The sequence below is a fragment of the Phyllosticta capitalensis genome, assembly GCF_038381095.1.
Source record: "Phyllosticta capitalensis strain CBS 128856 chromosome Unknown BKA78scaffold_12, whole genome shotgun sequence".
Classification (NCBI taxonomy): Eukaryota; Fungi; Ascomycota; class Dothideomycetes; order Botryosphaeriales; family Phyllostictaceae; genus Phyllosticta; species Phyllosticta capitalensis.
Window position 1 is genome coordinate 854,179 of NW_027117450.1, and position 18,168 is coordinate 872,346.

Here is an 18,168-nt window from a genome sequence, read left to right on the forward strand (position 1 = left end):
GAAGAAGAAGAAGAAGAAGCAAGGCTCGAATTTGGCAAAGCGCGACGCAATGCTCGTGACGATGCGATGATGGCGAGGCGACGCGACGCCAGTAGAATGGAATGGTGGAAGCAAGACCAAAGCAAAAAACACATGCAGACGTCGGACCAACAGACCCCCCAACCAAGGTGATGATGAATCAAGACAGACGAATGATTTGACCACAAAACGCGACGATGACAACGATGACAGACGATGATGATGAAGAGCAAAACAAGAAAAAAAAAAAAAAAAAAAAACGACGCCGCAATGCGCCAACGCTTATCTGCACTACTGCTGCCACCACTGCTGGCCCCCCTGCTGCTCCTGTATGTACTTCAGTGGAAGCCTATGTGTATGCCGTGTGCTGTGTCTGTCCCTTTGCTGCTGCAACGAAAGCTTCCTCCCTCCCGTCCGCTCCAACAACGAACGCTACCAATCCATGGACATCATCGCCCTCGATCATCCAATCAATGATGGTAGCAATGAAAAACAAAGCCACCGCTGTCTTGCTGTCCCCCAGCTCGAGTCATTTCCTCCGGCTCATATGACACGTTCCCACTTTCCCGCCACAAACTGCTATGACAGAGGAGAGAAGAGCCAATGGAAGAAGAGGAGGAAAGAAGAGAGACAGGTAGGAAAAAAACGATAGATTAAGTCAAACATACCAACAACCCCCCACCAACCAGTTAGACAGACAGACTGCTTACCTGTCGGCCTCGCGCTTCTCCCTTCTTTCTCTCCTTTCCTCCTCTTTCATCCTTCTCCCCCGCTTCCTTTCCCGCTCCATCCACGCTTGACGATAGATGTCGTGTTTGCCAGAGTCGTATTCGACACAACACGACACGGCACGTACGGAAGCTTGCTCGCATGCCTCCCACGAGGCTTGGAAGCAGGCTTAGAATCCAAACGGGTTGTCGGGTGCTAGAGGTAGGTCAGACGTTAGCCATGCAATTCCCAACACACATCCAAAACCATGAACAACAATAAGGATCGACTTACTAGCCTTGCTCAAATTGGCCCTGCCCGTAGGCTGAGGCGCCAACTTCTTCGTGCCAGGCTGGACACCAAAACGCACGGGCGGCGGGGGGCCCGTCTTCTGCGGAATGAGCGCGGGCGCCGCGTGCTGGTTCGGGATCGGAGGGACAGGAGGCGGACTGAAGTTGTTCTGCTGCGGGCCGCCAAAGCCGTTCATGGCGCCCGTGGCCTGCGGCTGCAGGGCTGGCGGCAGGAACGCGTTGATGCCCGTGGCCTGCGGTTGCAGCGGCTGGCCCGTTTGCTGAGCGTGCAGAGCCTGCTGGCCAAACGCGGATTGCGGTTGGAAGCCCGTGGGCTGCGGCTGCATGAAGGACTGTGGCCGCACGGGGTCGGCGAATGGGCTGCCGTACTGGTTACCCATGTGTGGCTGGCCAAAGCCTGTGGGCTGCGTTTGCATGAAGCCTGTTGGCTGGGCTTGGAGCGGCGAACCGCCGAACTGAGGTTGCTGGAATTGGTTGGGAAAGCCGGTCTGCTGGGGTTGCATGAAGCCCGTGGGCTGGGGCTGCATTTGGGGATACTGCTGCATTTGGAGTTGCATCTGGCGCTGCTGGTTGAGTTCTTGCAAGCTTGTCCCTGGCGGAGCCACCATTCCCGTCATTTGCGGCTGCAGCGGCGGCGGAGCAAACTGAGAAGCATTTTGCGGCGCGGAAGACGAGCGCTGTGGTGGAGGGGCAATGAGGGAGCCGGCACCGGTCTGCTGAGGTGCCTGAGGCCTGGCTCTAGGGGGCGCGTTTGGCTGGCCTGGCTGGTTCGCCAGCTGTTCAAACAAACCTGGAGTAGCACCCGTAGGCTGAGCGATTTGCGCAGGAGCAGGGGGTGCGGCAGGCGCCGGAGGTTGGGCTTGGGGTTGCGGTGCGGGCGTCGGCTGTAAAGCTGGAGTGAGCAAAGAAAGTTCGGCCATGGCACCAGTAGGCGGAGCGGGCGCGGCGGTCGTGGCGGGTGCGGTAGCTTGCGTGGCAGGCTGAGCTTCCGGCGTCGACTTGGGTTCGGGCTGCTTGGATGGCTTGACTTCCCAGGCATTGTCGTCGAATCCGCCAACCGTTGCGCTGTCTCCAGTCTTCGCACCAGCCAATGGCGTGGCCTTGCCGCCTTCGACCTCTTCGGCCCTCTTCTTGAGCGCGTCGGCATCGACGACATCGTTGGTTTGGACGGCCGGGGCTGGGCGACCTTTTCGAGTGTTGTTTTTTAAGGCGCCTCCTGGACCGGCAAAAAGACCGCCATTAGCACCTTCACCGTCTTCGATGACAGAGGTGTCGCCAAAGCTGACGCTTCGCTTTGAATTCTCACCGGTCCGGCCAAATTTGTTGTCCAGGAACTTCATCACACGAAGAATGTCGCCCTCCTTGAGTCCAAGCGTCCGTAGTACTTTTTCGTTAATGTCCGGCAGAACTTCTTCTCCCATTTGGTCTTTGGCAAAGGACTGGGCGTAGCGTTCGCATATCTGGGGGTGGACACCGCAATCGAGGAAAAATTGGAACCAGTCGTACGTCGGTTTGGCGGCCTCCAAGCTAATTCCGGCACGAGGACCTGAGCCCGAGGTGGTGCGCTGGCCTCTTCTTTCCGTGTTTCTTCTCTTGACCTCGGACAGCGGCTTGTCGTCATCCAGCGAAACTCCCGTTGCTCTTTCAACGTACTCCAAGTCATCAATGGACATTTTGGGCACTGGCACCGCAATCTTGACACCATTGAGCTTGTGGAGATGAATCTTGCCATCCTTCAAACCAATGAATTCCGCCTCGACCTTGAACGAACCGGTTCGGTCGGTCCACGTGCGGGTCTTGGATGGATCGGGCTCTGCGCGTTTATACCGTTGGTATCGGTACTGCGAGAGGGAACGTGTGCGGTTTGGGGTATACTCACTTGACTTTGATGACGATGGGGCCTTGCTCTCGCGCTTGCTTCTCTGTGATTTGGCAGAGTCATTACCCACTTTCGCGAGACTACTATGACGTGTAGGAAAATTAATGTCGGTCCCTACCTCTGTCGCCCGCGCCTTCTCCTCCTTGCTCCTCTTCATGGCCTCCTTGGCCAGGCGCTCCTCTTCGAGTCGGTTTTGCTCGACGGTCGAACGGGCTTGGAGAAGGGCGGGGTCTGGAGTTGACTCGACTATTCCTGTAACCTCAACATAGCTGCTAGGCACCACGCCTTCTTTTCCATTCTTGAGCCGGCGGACCATCCACCATTCATCACTCTTGACATCGTCCAGAACGATGACGTCGTCACCTTCGGCAACGGTAACCTCGTCATCACCCTGTGCCATGAACTCGTAAAGCATCTTGCCCTTCTTCTTGCCTGACGCGCCCCGCGCAGCTGCAAAGATTTCGTTGAGACCACCTCCTCGAGCAGCCCCCGCCAGCTCGCCCAGCATAGTCACAATTTCTTGGGCCGTATCTTTTGCTCCGGCATGGAAGTCGACGCTCTTACTGGGCCTCACCAGGTCCATAAACACGTGCTTTCCTTCGATTGAGTAATGTGATAGCTTGTCTGCAGTCCATTCTTTTTGCGGCCCATCGCGCGCCTTTTCAGGTGCGATCATGATCAAGCCCTTGGGAATATTGATTCCAAGCGTCATCGGCATCTTTTTGCTCTTTCCCATGTGCGAAATCATTTCGTGAATGTTGTACAAATGGTATCCCTGAGGCAGATGCTGTTTCTTTTCAATCACGTCGTCATCCCAATCGCCGGCATGCATAGATGCGCGGTTGTAGGGCGGAGAGGGCTGGACGCCGGGCGGAGACGCTGGAGAGCGAGGCGAGTCGGCATACTGGGTTCTAATCGTCGGCGTGGGAACTGGCGAGGGTTGGGAGGATATTTGCGAAATGGGTCTTTGTGGTAGTCTCGGGGCCGGGGGTTCCTCGTCGGACTCTTCGGGAGTGAGTTGCGCAGTCTGGCGCCGCGGAAGTTGGATGGCCGGGGGAGGGGAGACGACGGTCCTTTGCGGGGCGGCGGATTGTTGGCCAGTCTTCTGCTGGATTAATCCTGCGAGTGCGGCTGCAGGGCTCGCTGTTGAAGCAGCTGCTGGCGGAGATGGCTCGGGTTCAGGCTCTGGAAGAGTTTCTGGGACCTGAGGACGCGCAGGCATAGCCGGAGCCGGCGCCTCAGCGCCCTGGGTGAGTTCAATATAGTTGGCCGGGGCAAATCCATACTCTCCTTTCAAACCAACAAGTGTCCAGTCCGGGTCCGATGTGTCGTATACGTCAAGGATGGCATCCTCTGTAAATGATAGTTCCTCGTCCGTTTGTCTGGTATAATCATACAAGGCCTTGGCTTTTGAAATGGGGCTGGCCTGCGGGCATGGTCAATACATGCGACCTGGAGATGCTTGGAGAAGATCAAGGTGCACAACATGCCCCTCACTCGGCAGCCGGCCGGGGCAGATGCGCTCTCACCTCTTCCACGTAGTTATTGGGGATTAAGCCCTCGGGTTCCTCTTCGTCCTCGCTGGCAGCTTTCTTCTTTGCCCTCCACCAATCGTCCTCGGTGCTCTTCTCGAGAACGAATAGCAGGTCGCCATCCTTGATGTCCAGCTCATTCTCACCCTGCGGGCTGTAGTCGTATATGGCGCGGTAGACGCCCAGGAAGACCATTGCGCCCGTACAAAAGATGTGTATGCTTCGAGGCTGCTCTGGCGGAGAGCGAAGCGGGCGAGGGGGTTTTCGATTATGGCCGAATTAGGGAGGTCGGCGTGGACGAGATTAGGGCGAGGAGCGGGCCGGATTAGCGGGAGGGGCGGCGACGCAGAAGGGGGCGCGTCAGAGGGAGATGAGCGTAGAGACGGGAGTTGATTGAAAGCTGAAGCGAAGAAGCAGATGGGAGACTGGGTCTTGCAGCGGAGGAGTTGTCGAGCGGGTAGCAGTCGGTCTGGCCTGGAGGCGCTGGCTGGGCGTCGACCGTGGAGTGGTTCGGTGCGTCGTGTGGTGTGGCAGAGCCGCCAGCCGTCCAGCCGGGACTCCCAACATCGTCATACCCATCCCTGTCGCCCCATTCCTGCTGCTGCAACTCCATCACAACCTCACCTGCTGCGCCCTTTCGCCTGTCTATTCCTGTTTTTCTCATCTTCGTTCCTACATCCACGGCCCTGTGCCCGCAGTCCTCGGACGCGACGTCGGCAAACTCCACCGTTCGCCGGAGCATCGATTTCCGTTGGAGCCCAATCCACCAACTATTCGCCGCCCTCACTCTGCTTGTGCCACAACACCATGGCCGCTCTTTTTTGTGTCATCGTATTTCAATAATTGCAAACAAGCGTCGTCGGAAATTTGGTCAAGACCAGTTTCGTTCAAAATGGAGAATTTCTGGCGTCAAACTTTTGGGCGTGCTCTCCTCCCCTGATCTTCGGGCTGCCAGTCCTTCTTCAGGCCAGTAAAAGCCTGGGGGCTTCACAACCTCTACAAAACAAGTCCGGCTATCCTACATCCCGATATCGTCATCCCAAGGTCATGAATGCGCTTCTCGTAACGCTTTTCTTGAACCTAGGCACATTCTGGGATAGGCCTGTCAAACTCTGGACCTCTATCGAGCGGTGCTCATTAGGAGCTGTCATGGCACCTGGGTACCGCACGAGCCATCTTGACAACGTTGATCAAAGACGTTCCAACTGCTCGGCTTCAACGTTGGACAACATTTGTTTTCGTATTCGCTCAACATGACCTCTTAAACCATGTGGAAACATTGTCAACCTCCATGATTCATTGATAGTTGCATGAGGACTGACTGTGTCTCTTAACAAATTAACAGCTTCCGTAGCGGGTCCAGGATATTGGACAAACGCCGAAGCTCCGTTCCTACAGCAGTCCGCTAGGTCATCCAGCCGTCTCAAACAACACGGCTCAGCCTGATTCTACAGTGGTAATGGGCGGGACGTCTTGTGCCAAGCATTAGCAACAACACGGCCACGCGCAACCCCGGGATCATTAGCCACATCCGAACGAACCGATCAGGTTTCCCGAAATCCATGACCATGGCACCGAGTACACCCGGCAGAATGAGCAGGTACGCGTCCTTTGCGTATTCTGCTTGACATGTCGAGGACCGGGATCTGCGGGAAGAATGCATGCATGTCATGCGCTAAGTGAGTAATCACTATGCTCATGCGAAGTGGCAGCTTTGAAGACGTTCTGAAGGGGATTTCTGTGTTTCGCTACACTCAACAGCTACGACAATAGGATAGACCAACTAATACAACGATGTCTCCCGCTACTTTCGCGCCTAACGCGTCTACTTCGAGGTTGTCGTCTCAGCTGGACCCCCGTTGGTGATAATAAATTGCGAAGCTTAATTATCCCGACTCCACTTCTCAGATGCAACTCAGACAGGTGCTAACTTTTGTGGATGGTTAGCCCAAACTAGGAACACAACCAATAGTCACTAATCTTTGAGAACACACCGCGTCAAGAACGAATCATTGTCCAGGAACCGGGACGACATTGCAATGATTCGGTTCAGCCTTATCTCGAGTTTCCTATTGCGGTGGTCCTACAGCTTGGCCTGGGTGTCCACGCGAGCCGTGGAGCACGAATCATCAACAGCTTAAATCCCTACCTACCTGCATGGATTGAGACTTTCCAATCAAGATCAACATGCTGGAGCGAGCAATGTGGAAGAAAATCACCACAGAAAAGGGAGCATAGTCATGGCGCCTAGGAAATGGTCACCTGGAAGCTGCTGAGCCGTATTTAGGAGCAAGTGACTCTCCTCTCCCTCCTTCCTTTTTAATCAATGCAGAAAGGCTGAAGGCTTTACTGGAATTCCCTGTTTCTGCTTGTCAATGGCAGTTCGTGTACGAGCTTGCTTTTGAATAAGCAGCCCTAACAACGTGATCGACCAATGGCTGCAGCGTTCGAGGAATACAACGCGCCAACGGCTTCTTATTCAGGATTAATTACACTGGCCTGATGACTCGGTCCAGCCCTACTTCTAGGTTTCCGGCATTGGTACATCGCATGGCGTCGATTGCGGTCCAAGCCTCCCGTCGATAATGAATCATCCCAATGTTTAAGAACTGCCCCCGGAGACAACTTTCTAATCCGTAGTTTTCCTGCTCAAACTTGCTCAACCCAGCGTCCAAAATGTTCGGCATTACCATTGTTGCTCTTGGTATATTCTTTGCAAATCTTTTGCAAGCAAGCCCTGCCACCTTGTCCATTTCTGCCTCTTTGAAACATGCATCCAAAGAAGCCTATTACGAGCGTAATTTGAGGACTGTTCAGGCAATTTACAACCTCACCGTACGTATCGAATTCGAGCAATCACCAAAGAAGAGCAAAACCTGAAACATTCCGGGCTAACACGAGGGGTGACATAGGTCTACCCCAACAATGCCCCCATAGTCGCTCAAGGGGGTCCGGCCGTGCCCCCTGGCCTCTTCAATCCCGAAGCCAAGGGTCGAGTCACTCCGCTGGGAAACTTTACCACTTTCGAAGAATCGATTGAGTACTTTTTTGCCCTGGCGCCCATTCCCAGCGCCACGCCTGCAAAGACTGGCATTTATGAAGCCGATCTCGTCTCTTTCGTGAGCGGCTGCCCAGAAATTGCGGCGTCAGTCGTGTATCTGCGCACGGGAATGGTCGACCCGCAGACGGCCGTCCACACCCCTGGTCCGATGGATACAACCCTCAAACAAGTGAGCTTGCGTCAAACCCCATAGCCAAGAGCATTTTCATAACTAACATTCCACGTAGGTCGCCTTCTGGCGCTTCGATTCCGAAGGCGCGGTCCTACGGTATGACGCGTGGATTCCCAGCCTGCGAATCTGGACGGCCATCAGCTCGGGCATCGACTACAACAACCCACAGGTCCAGCAGGGCACCATCGTCACAGCCTTGTGTCCGCAGATCCAGCAGCGCTGCGTCGGGCCCAACCAAGTCTATGCCTCTGTTGAAGACTGCTCTCGGCAGCTGCTTGCCAAGCCGTTTGGCGACTTTGACGAGGTGTGGGCTGACAACATTGTTTGTCGGATTATTCACCTCATCCTGACTGGCACGCGCCCGGATGTATGTCCCCAGAACCAAGTTTGGGTCTATTCGACACTTGCTGATCAATCTTCCAGATCCACTGCCCTCACGTCGGCCCCACGGGCGGTGGCAAGTGCGTTGACAACGACTACAGCATCTATTACTTTGACGACCTGGAGCTGCTGGGCTCGGACAAGCCGTTCTACTGCGCCGAGGACGACTGGGCCGACTACCTCATCAAGGATGAAGCGTAAGCGACGTTCTCTTGACGGTGAAGAAACAGCTTTCGCTTTATGGTTTGCTTTTGAGACGGAATTCTGACATTGATCTTGTGAATGAAGGGATTGGATATCTGGACATGGAATGGTTCCTAATGCTGAACAGGTACTTGTCAGAGTACGAGCCACCCCCTGTCTCTTGCGAGGGGCCTTGCTTCGAACGTGTTTGATTACAATACCCCGATAGGTTCGTTTACATCCAATTTACGAGGGGATCTTTCCTTTGAATCTTTCTTTGCGTCATTGATGCGTTCGGCGTGTGGCTCGTTTGGGAAATTGACAAGCGAGGCTGATCCAGGACAAGTTTTTCGTAAGTGATGCGAGACTTTATCTATCAAGACCTGCGACTAGTTTGAAGCCACGCGAGCACGTTGATTGTGCCAAAGAAACCAAAATCTCCTTCCACCGCACCATTAAATGACAAAAGGGCCCCGAACTCCAAAGAAGTTTCAACTCCCAAAAACAAAGTAAAACATTCGAGTTCCTCCTTAAGATGATCGCGAGAGCTCAGAATCAAACTCAAAGTCCAAGTCCCAATTCTCCGGGGTCATAACCTTGGGCTTCTTGCCGTCGTTGCCATAGCGCCTGTCCCCAATCATGAGCTCAAACTCTTCGGCGCCATACTCATACTCCCTCGAGCTACCGCTTTCCCGTAGAGGCACTCCGGCCGTCTCATTTTGATGATTGCAGCGGATGCTCGAAATCTTGGAGCGCAGCTTTCCGAGCATGGAGGAGCCGGGTGTTTCCATGAGGACGCTGTAGCCCTTCTTCTCGACGTTGCAGCGCGGGTGCTCGTAGACGGTGCACACGTAGCCCTGGTACGGCGTGAAGGACTGGATCTTGTCCTTGAGGTTGCCGGGCAGGTTGACGCAGCGCCCTATCTCCGGACGCTGCATTTGACAGGGGCCCTGCCAGTGGTGGAAGCGGCAGGCCCAGACGGCTGCTCGCTCGGCCGTCTGCTCGTCGTACTGCTGCAGGCATCGGAAGCTCTGCATGCGGTCGTTCATGTGCGGTCCGATGTTTCTGGTGGCCTCCTCGATCAACGTCATGCGGCCGTCCCTGGTGCTGCAGTTTTCGCGGCTGTACAGCATGCATTTCCACTCGGATGGCATGGAGATGGCCGTGACGGGCGAATGCCAGAGGTACTTTGTGCACTCTCCCTCGATTGCTTTGGTCTTGAAGCAGCCTGTTTGTTTGACCTTGTAGCCAATCTTGCCGTCGAAGTTGTCGTTGTTGCACATTTTGAGCTGGAGGGGTTTTTTGCCCGACTTGGTCCTGATGGGCCCTTCCCTGGGGATTTGAGGGGGCGGACCGGCGGGGAAAAGAGACGGCTTCGTCTTGTGAGTCGGCTCGACGGTTTTGGTGACGAATGTGGAGACGTCAAAAGTAGATACAGAGTCTGGGAGGTCGCCACTTCCATCCAGTGAAGCGAAACAGACTCCACTTAGGAGCACGAAGACGAGTGAGCCAATCTTAACGGCCCGCATCTTGATTATGAAGTCGTCCGAGAGGAAGGTGATCAGAAACGGTCGAGTGTCCAAGCAGCCGGGGTTGTCAAGGGGACCGGGAGGTATCAAGCGCTGAATATTGAGGTGGTAGTCGGTGTGTGGGAAACCAGTATGCCTCGACGGGCTTCTTGGACTGTTTATACTGGTCGGACATCATGTTGGGTTGGTCCAAACTGAACAATGGGTTGCGGAACCATGGTTTCCTCGATCGGCGATGCTCAACACTCCCCAACATTGTACAGGCGCGGGTGCAAGACAAGCGAGAGTGGGGATCAGTTCGTCAGTGAGTGTTTGAAAAAAAAAAAAAGTCAAAAAAGGATAAAAGAAATTCGGACCTGACGTGGATCGAACTCATGGTTATGGCGTGGCAGGAGGCAGATCCAGTGTCGCGAAACACCATCGAAAATCACCACCTCCCCGACAAGCACACCACCAAGACGTACCCATGCGAGACACGCCAGCGTCCTTGAAAGTAGACCAAACTTTTGAAAATATAAACATGAAGGGGAGCAGCGAGCTTTGCAGCCTGTGGTGAGAGAAGGTGTTGTTGACACTGGGCGACTCTGGTCTTGCTTACTCTGTTGACGTCCACCAGACCCAGTAGCAATGTCATTACTACAGCAGGCATCCAAAGGCCTACCTTAGCGACTGCTGCCATCTGCCACAGGGCGCCTTCCCCGATAGCCCACCAACAATACAACCTACCCAAGTACATGTAGCAACCATGAACACGCGCACCCCGTCAAAAATGCCCAACGCCTGCCCATTCAACTCATGCGTATGCGCAAACCTATCTCAAACTTGGAACTGCCGGATTCTCTACACTCCGAAACTTAACGAGCTTGTAGACTCCATCTCTTTGTTGAAGTGCAGTGTTTCTGCTCCTCAATTTGATGGATTCGATTCAAAGCCTCGGGCTAGGTAGGCTTGCTTGGACCGCGGTAGAGGTCGACAATGGGTATCTTTGAGGACTCTCTTTCAGCACACCTCAGCAGTGCAGACTCGACAGCCTTCTAGAAGAAGCCATTGTTTGCAATGCTGCCATGAACTCTTTTTTCTGAGGACCATAAGTACTTGCTCCCTCCATGCAAACCGCTCTGCTGAGGTCCATTTCTTGCTACACCCCGAAATCACCCGTCTTGCGCAAGAGACGTCTCTAGTACTGGCAGTCACCTTCTGCAGCCACGAAGCCAAGGCTGTTGTACTGGACACGAGTCCCAGGGAGAACACTGCGAGCTGCGTAAAAGTCAGTGCAAGACAAACGCAGAGACAAACGAGGTAGGCTCGCCTCGGTCCCTCGAGTGGTACTGAAACGTCTCGATCTCCCGTTGGAAGCATGAGACAAAAACGAGCAAACGAGGAAGGCGCTGTGGATGTGCGTGGTGGCAAGAGCAGAAAGGCAGCCGCGCGATTGGCACCCGCTCAAACGGAACCCTTCCCTAGAGATCGCAGCGTCGATGAGACGAGAACATATTCTTCACCGCAGACACATCAGCTGTGGTCAATCCACATCAACTTCTCATCCACTTCCCAGGACCAAGTTGCTTACCCCGGAGACATGTCCGCCAACGATCAACCTGGTGGTGGCGGTGGTGGTGCAAGCAAACCAAGAGACATACCCGAGTATGTTCAACGCAACTTCAAGCTGAAAGAAGATCTTCAACTCGACAAGACTGGAGAAGAAACCGAGCCTAACCCCAAACCTACTGTCTCTTCCGTCACTCCTCCGATTCTCTGGTCCAGCTCACCTCCTGATTTTATGGATGTCGACGACAACATTCACAATGGTACCGCCAACCGCCACAAACTCCTTTTCCTATTTTTGGCAGGTCGCTAACAGACATCACAGTCTCACTGGCGGCCAGTCCTGCCAAGTCGTCTGGTGGCGAGAACTACCGCGACACCTGCTTGAATGAGCAAGAGATGAAGGACGAACCGACTTCCTCAGTTACGGCTCCGCCCATGACTTTCGAGGAAAAAAGGAGAAACTTCTTTGCTGAGTTCGGCCCTGGACTTGGCAAGTCCGTCGATGAGTTGGAGGAGGGCTATAGGACTCGTAAGATGGCAGAGCAACCACCCCAGCCGGTCCAGCCAGCCACAGTCAGCGACGTCCGTCCCGTTGTGCTTGAGAGTACCAAGAGCAGGTTGCAGCAGTATGCCGATGAGGTATACCAGAACACGGTTGTCAAGTACCAGGAGAGGGTGCGCCGTGGCGAGGAGACGGTGCCGACCGATTGCGACAGGCGCACCAACTTGATGTGGATTGAGCGATACAGCGCGTGGGCGGCGAAGCAGGAACAGCAAAAGCTTGTCGACGAGGGTCTTCCGGCAACGTTTCCTCCGCCAAAGGGAGGGTCAGAGACACAAGAGCATCAAGATGAAGGTCTCCCAGAGCCGTTCCCTCCACCAAAGAGGAGGTCAGAAAGGCTAATGCGTCAAGACGAAGGCCTTCCTGAGCGATTCCCTCCGACGCGAGAGCAGAGGAAGGGTGGTTGAGTTGGGACTGGGCGATGCGATTTATTGGTCTCTAAGGACCGTATGGCCACTGGCAGCGCCACATTACTAGGTTTTCGGGTCGATGAAGGTGGCACAGTGGAGATGCTGGATTTGGGCGAATTGGGAAACGATGCCAGCGGCATGGGTCTTGAGTACAAGTCTAGCCATGAGAAAATGATGACCTCCTGGTTCTCAACCGTGGCAACATTTGAAATACGATTTTGCCATGCTTGGGGCAACAAAATCAAGGCTGACAGGTTGATAGAGAGGTGGTAGGGCTGGAATGTTGCTGCGAAGGCGATGGTGTGTTGTTGTCGTGGTACTGGGTTCCGCCTTGTCGATCTGGGCAGCGCGGATCTAATGACGTCCACCGCTCGCACGCCCTCCATCTCCACAACACCACTCCCCTCTCTCCCGACGAGAGTTTCCATGACCACATCATGGCATGGATTCTCCCAAACACCTCTCCAAAGATGCGCGCCCTGACCGCGATCGCGACCACCACCACATTTCCGCCCCGGTCGGCTTAGCCAAACTACAGCAATCCGGCCGCAGCAGCACGTTTGCCGCTCCACCCTCCAAGGAGTCGCGCCGCTCCCACCTGGGCCTGCACCACCACAAGCACCATCATGGACACCACCACCACAGCCACCGTGACAAGTATGCGGAAGACAGAGAGATTAAGAGTGCGATCCTGCCCACCGGAAAAACCGGGTTCGGCGATCTCGTGAAGCCGGGAAAGGAGAAGGACAAGGACCTCAAAACCACAACAAGTCCTGGGGATGGCAGCACCAGCACAAAAGAGGGCAGCTTGACAGCTTTGAATGAAGCGCTCGAACATGGGTTCCCACGCGTCCCGACCAAAATGGTCAGGCCTGAGGACGTCGAGAAGGAGCGGGCTTTGAGAAAGCTGCGAGAGGAGTATGTTCCCTTTCGGATATTTACAGCCCTGTCCTTGTGTCGCAGTCTAACATGGTCTTTTTAGACAACTCCAGTCTGCTCTGGATACCCTCTCCGAACAGTCCATGGCCACGACGCGGCGCCTCGACGACACGTACTACTCGATACTCGAAAAAGTGTCTGGTCTGCGGTCCATGATCGACCATCTCCAAGAGCTCTCGAGTTTGACAAAAGACCTGCGCGATGAATTTGCCACGGATGCAGATGACCTGGCGGAAGAAGTAAACAACTCGCTTGACAGCATCGGCGATTTCAAAGCACAGGCATTGCAGCTGGATGATTTCGAGGCACGAATAGTCTTGTCCAAGGAGAAGGCGCGCCTGTTAAGGGTCAGGTTGGATGCTGCTAAGAAGCGGGTGGATCAAAGGGAGAAGCTCGAGGAAGAGTGGAGGATCAAGACGAGCCGTAAGTACACGCGGCTTTGGAGCCGAGCCGAGACGGCGTGCTGACCAGATATTAGGACGTCTCCGCATGCTATGGGGCATTCTGGGCGCTCTGGCTGCCCTTTTCCTTGTGTCCTACATTCTGTACGGCATTCGGTCACAGAGCGCCGACGTTGCGGAATCTCTCCTGTCCTCGAACAAGAGCGTTGATTATGATCTGCCCTCGTCTGTTCGCGAGGTCTTCCAAAGCTTGCACAGTTCGCAGAGCACCCCTACATACCAACCTTCGATGACGTCGGAGGGGATGGGTCAGGGAGACTCTGGACCGCTGCGGGTGTTGGATGAACTGTAGAACGCCAAAGTCAGCACCGCTTCTTATGCAACTCAAGACTGGCCGACGGCTCAGACCACTTCTGGTCCCAACATCTCTACCCCAATATTCTGGTCATATCAGGCGGCTCTCACATGGTATCCCAGAAGGTTGGGACGATTCTCTCCCGACGATTCTAGGAGATTGTGCAGCGTGCAATCACTACAATTCGACTCTGTGCTCAGCCTGTCCACGAATCCACGGTCAACCTTAGCACACACTATCCCCGAGGCGTGGTTTCCTCCCGGCTCATCGGCATCCCGCAGAAAACCCAAGTGCCCGTAGTACATTGGCTTCCCTACTCACAACGTCCGGTACAGACTTGGGGGAATGCAGATGACAGTCCAACGATTGATTCGCCATTCAGTGCAATGAGTCGAGAAACAAGTTGGATTCGGACCATGACCACGGCATCCGTCGCTGGAGGGGTTTGTGAATGAAGGCAAGAAATTCTGATCGGCGACCCGTAGTGGGTGACGCGAACAGCAACAAGCATCTCAGTCGATCGGAAAGACTGAAGTCGATTGGAAAGACTGGGGTACTGACGACACGGGGACGTTGTAACTGCACCATAGGAGACATTCGAAAAGTCAGAGGCAAATGTATTACGGCAAACACATGTTCTCCTTGTAGACAAATGCATGGTTTTGGAAGCACATCTACTACCTCACCTACCATCTACCACACTAGTGAGAATTGCGATTTCCCCTGTCCCCGTCTGTTCATCAACACCCTGAACAACCGCACAAGCAGCCATGAGCCCTGCGCATGGTCCTCGCGCTACGCTTTGCTGCGTGCGAAGTTGGCTTCTGCAACACAGGCACACAGGTACCAAGCCATGCCACCTCATCAGCCATTCGCTCCGTCGTTCGATCATGTCTTAGTAGTGACTGACAAAGCCGCGCCTACGGCGTTTAGGGGGCGACAGCAAGGCGTGGGTATAGCAGAACAGGGGAGTTATAATGCTGACGCCACGCGAAACATGGCCTGGTGAGGATGCAGGGCAGGTGAGGTGGCTAGTGGGATGACTAGGTGGCTTTTGTGCGCGATGCTCTAGAATACATATCGGCTTGGGTTATTCAGAGCCGCGACTGAGGCCCTTAGTCGTCTGTCGGGAGTCAGTCAGGCAGTCAAGGTGACTCGAGCGGGGCCAATGAGCGCGTCGAGACTTCACATGCGCATGCTCTGTGGAAATAGTCGGAGGTCGGCGAGTATAGTCGGCCGCAACTCATGGCCGACGACGACGATGCCAACGATAAAGTGCTGATTTCGGTCCACGAGAGAGCGGTCGTCGTTCCGCCGGCGGCTGGCTGGCGGGCGGACGGGTCGCCGTTAAGCTTGTTGTTTGGGTTTGGGTTTGGGTTTTGGCTCCGGGCCGAAGGCGGTTAAGATGGTGGTGCGACTGGGGGTCAAGCTGACCGAAGAGACCCGTCTGTGGTGATGATATTTTCGGAGGTGGAGATGGGTGTTGATTACACGCAGGTCACTGCAGATTGGAAGTTGTAGAGGTCGGCGTGTTGTGTTGTTGGTGGAGATATGTCTGTGTCAAGATGTGGCTGTGCGCCTTGTCCGTTTACTGCCCGATTCGTGGAGGTGGAGCCGTGGGGTAAGACGAGACGACACCGTACGACTTTCGGTCGTGGGTGACGCTGCCTCCATCTCCAAGGCTGATAAGTGGCCAGTAGCCCCTACTGCCGGCCGTCGTTTGCAACCAGACGCGCACTCTTGCCCAATTGGTCTGTTTCACGACTTCGTTGGTTGATTTCAAGGTAGGCATTCCTTTTGCTTACCCTCCCGTGTCGAAACTACCCCATTTGCCTAGCGCCGAATCGCACCTAACCCACCGAATAGAACCACGCTTACCCCGCGGCAGGCCAGACTGCGTGCGCGTTTGCAATCGCAATCGACCTAGGTACATGTGAAGAGAGAAACCAAAACATCCACCATCATCCACACTACTACAACCTACCCACACCTTGTCCACCATCTTAGACGCAAACCGAAAAACACAGACCCAGTCCTACCCACCTTGTGCCGATCCGACGCTACCCACCTTGCCTGACCTTATTTACCTACCTCGAGCTACCCCAGAGCATCAACCGCCAGGACAGTCCAGAACAGAATTATATATCGCCTTTCTGTTCCTTACCATTGCCCCAAAGAACCATCACCGCGTTCGCAACCGCAACAACCACCATCTCCTCCTCCGCCGACAGAAGCCCCTGTCCGTCTACCTGCACTGGCTCATTTCGACGTCGAGCGCCATCACTCGCCGCGGAAGCTTTCCTCCCGAAGACCTCAACTTTCGCTTGAAGCAAAGGCACCAAGTACAGCACCTCGACACCATGGCTGCCCCTCCTGAGAAGACGCTGCGCGACCTGAACGGCGCCTGGGTCATGGTATGTTGGTTTCACGTCTTACGGCCGCTACCTATATGCGCTACCCCACCGCACCACCCGCCCACCCCTTGCATGCCCACTGAAGAGCAGCCTGCCCGCATGATGCCCCACGTGGGTAGAGCGGACCGGGCAGCATCGAAGCCTACGCCATGCCGACCCGCGCTTCTAGCGTCCGCCCTTGCCCCGGTCCAGGCGGAGGGAGGCGTTGGGTGCTGGTTGACGCGAGCAGCTGGCAGCGGCGCACCCCCTGATCGCTCACTTGGGCCCCCTGACGGCACCCCTCGCCTACGCAGCCGCCTCCTCTTCCCCTGACGACCAACGCGCGCGGCCCGCCCAACACAAATCGAGCGACACAGCTAACGCAAGCCACAGAATAAGACTCTCTCGGGCGACTCGGACGCCGTGATGCAGCTGCAAGGCATCTCGTGGCTCATCCGCAAAACGGTGTCGTTCGCGACCGTCACGCTGCACGTGCACCAATACGTCTCCGCCGACGGCGACAGCAAAGCGACGCACATCGACATCGACCAGTCGCTCTCGCCCGGCAACATCAAGGGCACGTCCGAAAAGCGCACCCTCACCTGGTCCTTCGACAGCCACGTCGACCACGTCTTCGGCACGGTGCGCGGCCGCTCGCGCTGGACGACGCTGTCCAAGATCGGCGACGACTACGCCGTCGGCGACCTGGCCGGCAAGGACGTGGCCAAGGAGCGCAACGAGGACGTGGCGTTTATGAAGGAGGGCGAGTGGGACGAGAGCGTGACGGCCAAGGGCGGCGAGGTGGTGGAGAGCTGGGTCGAGAGCGTCGACAGGGGCTGGATGGCGTGGCAGATTTGGGGCTTTGAGCTCGTCGACGGCGTCAGGAGGTATGTCAGGCATGTGGTTGTGCGGGGCAAGGGGGGCAAGGGCGTCAAGAGGGTCCGCTTGGTCTATGACTGGGTCGAGGGGAGCGCGCCGGCACCGGCGCCGGCGGCTTGAGGGGTGGCTTTCTGACTGACCCCCTTTACTGGTTTCCTGATCCCCCCCCTTTTGTTGCCGACCTATTCTTCTGTTTGTATACGCATGGCTCTGCCTGCCTGGCCTCGCGTGCTCTCCTCCTCCCCTCGTTTCCATTACCTGCCCACCAGAAATTCCCTCGTCGGAAGTTTTCCTGGTTATTCGACGTTGGTTCATCAATCACGAGCGGTTATTGTGCCGTCGTCGAGCGTTTGAAGCCTAGCCTCGCTGTATCTAGAAACATGATGAGAAGGGTCCGGTGGCTATCATCACCTACACATCATCGTCTTGAGAGAGCATAGTCAAAAAGTTTGGTTGGATGGTTTTCTCGCTTGCAGTGACTTGGTAGGGAGGGAAAGGATTAGGGATGATGGATGAGTAAATGAATGGGATTCTGATTTTCGATTGCTGGTGGTAGGGAAGGGGGGAACGGCCAGTCGGGACGTGTGGTCTACGCACATGGGTTTTGGATTGGATTGACTTGATTATTTGATTATCTACAAGTGTGTTACTCTTTTCTACTTCGCTACGAGGCTACTGTAGAGCAAGCGCAATGACTCTTTCTTCTTTCTGCCTGCTTGCGAGGTTTCTGTCTTCCAAAACTGCTTCCGTCTGTGCTTCGCCGCTGGAGGAAAGATGAGGACTAGAATCAGAGGTCATGTTCGCTGATGTCGCCTGTGTGTCTGTGGTTTCCCCGGCGGATTGTCTCTCGTCGTTCCGACTGGCTTGCTCCGACTCGTTCTTTCTGTGCTGTACTCTGCTGTACACT

The 18,168-nt window shown here is 55.2% G+C and overlaps 9 protein-coding genes across 9 annotated transcripts; 6 read left to right on the forward strand and 3 right to left on the reverse strand.

The window, feature by feature from the left end:
* The first annotated feature begins 78 nt into the window (after positions 1-78).
* Positions 79-782, forward strand: BKA78DRAFT_53144 (uncharacterized protein). Its single transcript, XM_066893321.1, has one exon. The coding sequence runs from the start codon at positions 216-218 to the stop codon at positions 567-569; it is 354 nt and encodes a 117-aa protein (XP_066739223.1). The 5' UTR covers positions 79-215; the 3' UTR covers positions 570-782.
* Positions 783-916: 134 nt separating this feature from the next.
* Positions 917-4,643, reverse strand: BKA78DRAFT_258990 (uncharacterized protein; the record flags this gene model as incomplete). Its single annotated transcript, XM_066885327.1, has 4 exons — positions 917-942; positions 1,021-2,959; positions 3,035-4,342; positions 4,446-4,643. The coding sequence occupies 4 exons, from the start codon at positions 4,641-4,643 to the stop codon at positions 917-919; spliced, it is 3,471 nt and encodes a 1,156-aa protein (XP_066739224.1).
* Positions 4,644-7,124: 2,481 nt separating this feature from the next.
* On the forward strand, positions 7,125-8,263 carry BKA78DRAFT_258751 (uncharacterized protein; the record flags this gene model as incomplete). Its single annotated transcript, XM_066885307.1, has 4 exons — positions 7,125-7,283; positions 7,361-7,678; positions 7,737-8,048; positions 8,105-8,263. The coding sequence occupies 4 exons, from the start codon at positions 7,125-7,127 to the stop codon at positions 8,261-8,263; spliced, it is 948 nt and encodes a 315-aa protein (XP_066739225.1).
* Positions 8,264-8,775: 512 nt separating this feature from the next.
* On the reverse strand, positions 8,776-9,774 carry BKA78DRAFT_357162 (uncharacterized protein; the record flags this gene model as incomplete). Its single annotated transcript, XM_066892174.1, has 1 exon — positions 8,776-9,774. The coding sequence occupies one exon, from the start codon at positions 9,772-9,774 to the stop codon at positions 8,776-8,778; it is 999 nt and encodes a 332-aa protein (XP_066739226.1).
* Positions 9,775-10,641: 867 nt separating this feature from the next.
* BKA78DRAFT_53248 (uncharacterized protein) lies at positions 10,642-11,536 on the reverse strand. Its single transcript, XM_066893325.1, has 3 exons — positions 11,345-11,536; positions 11,084-11,270; positions 10,642-11,031 (listed from the first exon to the last, which is right to left on the reverse strand). The coding sequence occupies exons 1-3, from the start codon at positions 11,353-11,355 to the stop codon at positions 10,774-10,776; spliced, it is 456 nt and encodes a 151-aa protein (XP_066739227.1). The 5' UTR covers positions 11,356-11,536; the 3' UTR covers positions 10,642-10,773.
* On the forward strand, positions 11,427-12,514 carry BKA78DRAFT_53175 (uncharacterized protein). The gene has a single exon (XM_066893322.1). It carries the CDS (start codon positions 11,719-11,721, stop codon positions 12,289-12,291), a length of 573 nt encoding a protein of 190 aa, XP_066739228.1. The 5' UTR covers positions 11,427-11,718; the 3' UTR covers positions 12,292-12,514.
* On the forward strand, positions 12,515-14,213 carry BKA78DRAFT_53176 (uncharacterized protein). Its single transcript, XM_066893323.1, has 3 exons — positions 12,515-13,212; positions 13,277-13,656; positions 13,712-14,213. Exons 1-3 carry the CDS (start codon positions 12,737-12,739, stop codon positions 13,984-13,986), a joined length of 1,131 nt encoding a protein of 376 aa, XP_066739229.1. The 5' UTR covers positions 12,515-12,736; the 3' UTR covers positions 13,987-14,213.
* On the forward strand, positions 14,214-15,116 carry BKA78DRAFT_53177 (uncharacterized protein). Its single transcript, XM_066893324.1, has one exon. The coding sequence runs from the start codon at positions 14,441-14,443 to the stop codon at positions 14,996-14,998; it is 558 nt and encodes a 185-aa protein (XP_066739230.1). The 5' UTR covers positions 14,214-14,440; the 3' UTR covers positions 14,999-15,116.
* Positions 15,117-16,349: 1,233 nt separating this feature from the next.
* On the forward strand, positions 16,350-17,381 carry BKA78DRAFT_300017 (uncharacterized protein; the record flags this gene model as incomplete). Its single annotated transcript, XM_066887137.1, has 2 exons — positions 16,350-16,403; positions 16,776-17,381. The coding sequence occupies 2 exons, from the start codon at positions 16,350-16,352 to the stop codon at positions 17,379-17,381; spliced, it is 660 nt and encodes a 219-aa protein (XP_066739231.1).
* Positions 17,382-18,168: the final 787 nt, after the last annotated feature.

What these genes read in the sequence shown, in the direction of transcription:
- BKA78DRAFT_53144 (XM_066893321.1), top strand. Translation starts at nt 216, where the DNA reads ATGACAACGATGACAGACGATGATGATGAAGAGCAAAACAAGAAAAAA.
- BKA78DRAFT_53248 (XM_066893325.1), bottom strand. An exon ending in GTACCACTCGAGGGACCGAG is followed by an intron (nt 11,032 to 11,083) that starts GCGAGCCTACCT and finishes ACTTTTACGCAG; the next exon opens with CTCGCAGTGTTCTCCCTGGG.
- BKA78DRAFT_53175 (XM_066893322.1), top strand. Translation starts at nt 11,719, where the DNA reads ATGAAGGACGAACCGACTTCCTCAGTTACGGCTCCGCCCATGACTTTC.
- BKA78DRAFT_53176 (XM_066893323.1), top strand. Translation starts at nt 12,737, where the DNA reads ATGGATTCTCCCAAACACCTCTCCAAAGATGCGCGCCCTGACCGCGAT. An exon ending in TTGAGAAAGCTGCGAGAGGA is followed by an intron (nt 13,213 to 13,276) that starts GTATGTTCCCTT and finishes TGGTCTTTTTAG; the next exon opens with ACAACTCCAGTCTGCTCTGG. An exon ending in GTGGAGGATCAAGACGAGCC is followed by an intron (nt 13,657 to 13,711) that starts GTAAGTACACGC and finishes ACCAGATATTAG; the next exon opens with GACGTCTCCGCATGCTATGG.
- BKA78DRAFT_53177 (XM_066893324.1), top strand. Translation starts at nt 14,441, where the DNA reads ATGAAGGCAAGAAATTCTGATCGGCGACCCGTAGTGGGTGACGCGAAC.